This window comes from Bidens hawaiensis, unplaced genomic scaffold, assembly GCF_021521415.1.
Source record: "Bidens hawaiensis isolate Kalapana, Puna unplaced genomic scaffold, B.hawaiensis_p1.1 tig00059832_1, whole genome shotgun sequence".
Taxonomy (NCBI): Eukaryota; Viridiplantae; Streptophyta; class Magnoliopsida; order Asterales; family Asteraceae; genus Bidens; species Bidens hawaiensis.
The window spans coordinates 68057-74056 of NW_027500764.1; the positions used below are offsets into that span (position 1 = coordinate 68057).

The 6000-nt window shown below is 37.1% G+C and overlaps 2 protein-coding genes across 2 annotated transcripts; one reads left to right on the top strand and one right to left on the bottom strand.

Moving 5' to 3' along the window:
* Positions 1-91: 91 nt before the first annotated feature.
* Positions 92-887, top strand: LOC143602776 (uncharacterized; the record flags this gene model as incomplete). The annotated part of the gene is given in 2 exon segments (XM_077079778.1): positions 92-442; positions 444-887. Coding segments are annotated over 2 exon segments (768 nt in total), but the record flags the coding sequence as incomplete, so codon positions are not given.
* A 1971-nt stretch (positions 888-2858) lies between these two features.
* LOC143602782 (protein CURVATURE THYLAKOID 1A, chloroplastic-like) lies at positions 2859-5446 on the bottom strand. The gene is made up of 5 exons (XM_077079783.1): positions 5239-5446; positions 3979-4073; positions 3784-3891; positions 3595-3666; positions 2859-3080 (listed from the first exon to the last, which is right to left on the bottom strand). Exons 1-5 carry the CDS (start codon positions 5393-5395, stop codon positions 3015-3017), a joined length of 498 nt encoding a protein of 165 aa, XP_076935898.1. The 5' UTR covers positions 5396-5446; the 3' UTR covers positions 2859-3014.
* Between the last annotated feature and the right edge of the window lie 554 nt (positions 5447-6000).

Here is a 6000-nt window from a genome sequence, read left to right on the forward strand (position 1 = left end):
CCGAGCTCGAGACTTGTTCATTTTATAACCCCCAAAGTTTCATTTTAACAAGTTCAACCCCATCATCACTTCCACAAAACCCTAACTCCATCCATCCAACCACCACCACATCCACCATGAACCGCATCACCAAACTCCAAACCCTAACCCTAACTCACAAATCCTCCAACGCCGTACCGTCAGCGGCACGGCCAAAGGCAAAGGCAAGCTCAAAGACGGCAAAACCCTAACCCGGTCCAAAATCACCATCAAAAAAGGCCAGCAACAGAAACCAGATCCATCCGATTCGAAATCCGGCCCGAGAAGAAGCCAATTAGAAGTACTAATCGACGGTTGCTTGCAAGCCAAGGCACCCGTACGTCACCTAACCCCCAAAGAACGTGCACGAGAAGCCGAACGTGAGAAAATGGGATTGTTATCCGAAGACCGGAAACTAGAAATCACAAATTTCAAAAAAAATATAAAAAAATAATAATAATGATAGTAATAATAATAATAAGTTAGGGTTAATTGGACCGGAAGGATTGGATTTGATAACATTAGGCGTTGTCGATGGCGATAAGGTACCGAAATATGAGTTGACTATTGAGGATGGGAGGAAGTTGGCTAAAGAGTATAGTAGGATATTAATGAGGAAGCATAGGGCGAGGCAGGCGGCGGAGACCGCGTTGTTGAAGTGTAAGAAGGAGGCGATCCAGGCGTTGCCGGATGAGTTGAGGGAGAAGGCGTTGGTGCCGGATATGACGCCGTTTCCGGTTAATAGGTTTATGGCGACGTTGACCCCGCCGATTGAAGGGTATATTGAGAAGGTGAAGGAGGCGGCGAAGAGGCAGAGTTCGATTCAGGCCAAGCTTCGATGAGCTGTAAGGTTAGGGTAATAATGTTATGTTAATACTCCCTCCGTATCGGTTAAAGTGTCTTAGTTTAACAAAGTTTAAGGTAGATTAAATTATTGTTTTTTTTTTGTTTACTAAATGACAATAATGCCCTTGGAAATTGGTCCATAAATATTGTTTATTAATGTTAGTTGTGTGTGTTTAAGGGTAAATCTGGAAATTGGCTAATAAATTTTGAAAGTGGACATTTGTAGTGGGACAAATAAAAAAGGAAACGTGGACATTTTAAATGGGACGGAGGGAGTATTTGGTATATGCATTCTTGAATATTGATTGTTGAGCTTGTTCGCAATGGAAATGCATAGGGTTGTAAACGAACCGAATGGGACGGGACGAAAGTTGTTTGTGTTCGTTTATTAAGGAAATGAACTTGTTTGTGAATAGTTCACGAGCATAAACGAACGGTTCGCTGAACGTTTGGTTTGTTTATTATGAATGCGTATTTAGTTTGTGTTAGATGATCAAGAACTTGTTGTTAGCCAATCTTTGATCTTTATGAGTCTTTATGATTTGTTAGCCATTGATATTTTGTTGAGTATGGATGGAGTCTTGAACTTGATTTTGGAGATGGACGAAACTGGTTTGGATTGTAGACGAGTCGGGTTGGTCGACGGGTTATGAAAATCAGTTTGTAAATAACTGGTTCGGGTTTTAAATGGTTAGGAGGAATATTAAGCGAACCTATCAAATCGATTTGGTTCTGGTTCGGGAATTTTTTAAATCAGTTCTGGTACAAAACAGGTTTCGTTGAATGTGACTACGAAGTGGTATATGAATCTGCAGGGCGGGTCGGGTCGGGTTCAAACCAGTTTTGCCCTAATCAGTTTTTTTAAAGTAGGATGGGTCAGAAATCGGTTTCTTTGTTGAGTGTGGGATTTCTTTAATAATGACATTGATTTGTGGCTTTTATTATATGCGGATTTTTGAAATTGGTTTTAATAGAACTGCATAGGGTTGTAAACGAATAGAACCGAACCGAACAAGGCATTGTTTATGTTCGTTTGCTTCTATCGGGCAAGCGGACGGTTCACGAATAATTAACCGAATGAAGGTTCTTGTTCGTGTATTAAGGAAACGAACTTGTTTGTGAACGGTTTACGAACACAAACGAACTTCCAGTTCCAGCCTTGGTTTGTTTCAGCAAATGTATATCTAGTTTGTGTTAGATGATCAAGAACTTGTTATTTGCCAATATTTGGTCTTTACGAGTCTTTCTTTTGATTGATGCAGGTTCATACATGGTATCGACTTCTGGTGTTTGCAGGTTCAGCCGTATGGTGTCGGCTGGTTTGCTTTTAGTTTGTTAGATCTCATCACCCATTCAATAAATGACCTTCAGTTTTGTTCATGAAAATTTTGTTGAACATTGATCAATTATTGTATCATCTCATCTTATTGTTTGGGATAATATTAACTTTTGATTCATATTATTTTTGGGATAATATAAACATGGTTGGCATGTTAGTGACAATGCCATGCCATTATTATGTAGGTTTTTACAGTTTACTGGTCTAGTATTCTAAACATGTGACAGAAAATTTACTAGAGTTCCTGTGAATGTTCTGATGCGAGAACTGCCGCATGTTACTGCCACGAAACCAAAAAGCGTGTCAACCATATGAACTTGATCACGCCCAAAATATTATACAAACACAATATTTTAAACCAAACCTTTTTTTTGTGTGTGCTTATTATAACTTTCAAATTACATGTTTGCCTTTTGAACAAACAATATTCCAGCAGTTTACTTTCAAACTTTAGCGAAAAAAACAAACATCCATATAGTTGAATTTATGGCATATAAACATTAATACAAAGTAAATATATAACGGGTCGAACGAGTTAATTTGCAAGCCCGTCGGCCATCATGTTGACAAGAACACAACCTGTTTAGCTATATGTGTTTGTGGATTCATCATTAAAAGGAACCAGACTCGTTTATACAACATACAACCGACTCGGTTTACTCAAGCTTGGCAAATTCCACATATAAGATACTATACTACATTACAAGACCATATATGCTTCTTGTACATAAATTTTATGGGAAAAAAAACACATGAAGTCGAATTCAACAAACAAAGTAAATGTAGGATTATAGACTGAAACAACGACCATCTATTCAGTGCCTGCAATCTTCTTCTTTATGGACTCGATATCTGTCGCTAGCTCTTTTCTGCTCGACTGTGGCACAAAAAACATGACACCATCGGTCATTCGACATCTATACTAACTGTATGTGAACTTAAGAGCTAGGGCCCAGTCAACAGACTGGTCAACGCTCTACGCAACAGACTGGTTTCGGTGTTTTCGGTTTTGGTTTTGGTTTTGATTTCGGTTTATTGCGGTTTTTGCCATTTGATCTTGAAAAAGTTAGGCCGAAAAAAAGTTGGCAAAACTAAATGAATTTAATTATAAATAGTTTTATTAATTGTAAATGACAGACTATTATACATTTTACCAAAAATATTTGAGTTACATATTTTTTAGATTCTTATGAATTACTTAATATAAAATATTAAAGAACATAAATTTAGGAATTCGGTTCGGTTCGGTTTTTACAAAAACTTAAAACCAAACCGTCGGTTTTTGTTTCGGTTTGGATTTTTCGGTTTCTTGCACACCCCTAGTCAGGACCGGACCGTATAACCATTACAAGAAAAATATCTTGCAATATTTTTAATCTTTTATTTCTTACCTTGAAGAGTAGATATCGGTAGACAAACCATCCACTATATCCGAGTCCTACTAACTCCATGATCTTCGGAAGCTGAATTTTTTATGAAACCAAAAAAAAAAACAAAAAAACAAATCAGAAAAGATTTTAAAGTTGCTAAAATATGTTTTTACAATAATATCAAACATTAAAACTTATGCTACTACTTACCAACGGCACGGAGTTGATTGCACCAACAACGATTGAGGATAGCCAAACTGCAACAATTGCACCTCCACCATAGATTAGGACGGTGGACTTGTTTTCAACTGCATCCCACTGCAAATAATAAACAAAAAAGAAACGAACATTAAGATATGAAAAATAAAACGTTTAAATGTTTTAGACTTTTAGAATCATGTTTACCTTTTCTTTAAGGTCATTGAACAACTCATTTGCATCTGGGGCGGACGATGCGTCTTCTGAAACCTTTATCTGGAAAAGATTTGACCTTTTTGACCCTGGTATCCACAGAAACATGAAACAGAAATGAGATAAACTCAGTGCTGCAAAAATCAGTCTATGCTTAAATTCATTGAATTTCGAGTAAATATGATTAGTGTGCACTTAAATTATGTATTACTTAAAGTCACAAACTCTATCTATGTTTTATAATCAGCAATATAATTGTTTACCGCATCAAAATAGTCACACACCAAGTGTTCAACGAGATGCTTGAAACAAACAAACACTTGAATTATAAATAACCCACGCCCAAAAAATCTTTATACACGTTCTTATCAACAACCTAACCATTAACCTAACCAAAATCATCACACACACACCAAGTGTTCGACAAAATCAGAAAGAAACATACCAAAAAACAAATTTTTTAATGGTAAACTCTCCAGTTAAACACTTGAATTACGGATTACTCAAACCCCATAATCTCCATATTCGCTCTTATCAACAACCTAACCATTAAATCAACCAAACTCCTCACACACACCAAGTGTTCGACGAAATGTTTGAAAGACACAAACAAACAAATAACAAATTTCTACAATTCTACTTCAGGGTAAACACTTGAATTATGGATACCTCAAGCACCCAAAACCTTTATACACGTTCTTATCAACAACCTAACCAAAATCTTCCCACACACACCAAGTGTTCGACGAAATGCTTGAAAGAAACATACTACCAAAAAATATATTTTTAACAGTAAACTCTCCAGTTAAACAATTGAATTACGGATTACTCAAACCCCAGAATCTCCATATTCGCTCTTATCAACAACCTAACCATTAACTCAACCAAAACCTTCACACACACCAAGTGTTCAACAAAATGCTTGAAAGAAACAAACAAACAAATCGAATTTTTTTACTATTAAACACTTGAATTGTGGATAACTCAAGCACCCAGAACCTTTATACACGTTCTTAACAACAACCTAACCATTAGCTCAACCAAACTCTTGACACACACCAAGTGTTCGACGAAATGCTTGAAAGACACAAACAAACAAATAACAATTTCTACTTCAGGTTAACCACTTGAATTACATATTACTCAAACCCCAGAATCTCTATACACGTTCTTAACAACAACCTAACCATTAACTCAACCAAACTCTTCACACCCACCAAGTGTTCGACGAAATGCCTGAAAGAAACAAACTACCTGAAACCCGCAAAACAGAAGTCGAAAACGAGCGAGCAGGGAGTGAAGGCAAGACAGAGCAACGGGTAATAGTAGGTCTGGTCGGAATACGTGGTAACATGACGGCAGTAGCCGCCATGGAGGTTGAATTAGCCGCCGCATAAACCGTCGACGCCATTGCACAAATGCTATCCGCACAAAGTCTAATCTATTCAGAGTGTTTTTGTTTTGTTAAGTTTTTATTATTGTTATTGTTATAAAATTAAAAGTGTAGATTTTGTTGTGACACGTGGAGGTATAATGGTTTTTGATTGGTTGGTTGTTTATCTTCTTAATCCACGTTTGAAAGTAGGCATGTTCAAAACGGTTTGGGACTAGGAACCGGAACCGGTTCTTAACCGGTTCCTATATTCAAAACCCCCTTTTAAACCGGTTCCAGGCTCGAACCGGTTAGGGAACCGAACCGGTTTTCCCACCCTCGGACCCCTAACCTATTTATCCGGTTCTTACCGGTTCCTAACCCGGTTCCTGTACCGTAACTGGTTCCAACCGGTTACAGTGTAAAAAAAATATTTTTTTTTTCGTTTTTCGTTTGCGATTTGGATTCTAAACTACTATTCGTATTTGTATAACATGAAAAATAAAAAAAACAATTAACATAAAAATAAACAATTAACTGATGAAGAAAGGACAACTACTGAAGATGTTTGCCACTGAAGACAACTACTGAAGGTTGCCACTGAAGACAACTACTGAAGGTTGCCACTAATGACAAGTTGACAA

Coding starts and splice junctions, on each gene's coding strand:
- LOC143602782 (XM_077079783.1), bottom strand. CDS start 5,395: ATGGCGTCGACGGTTTATGCGGCGGCTAATTCAACCTCCATGGCGGCT. Junction 3,667..3,783: donor CAATCAACTCCGTGCCGTTG/GTAAGTAGTAGC, acceptor TAAAAAATTCAG/CTTCCGAAGATCATGGAGTT. Junction 3,081..3,594: donor ACCGATATCTACTCTTCAAG/GTAAGAAATAAA, acceptor TTTGTGCCACAG/TCGAGCAGAAAAGAGCTAGC.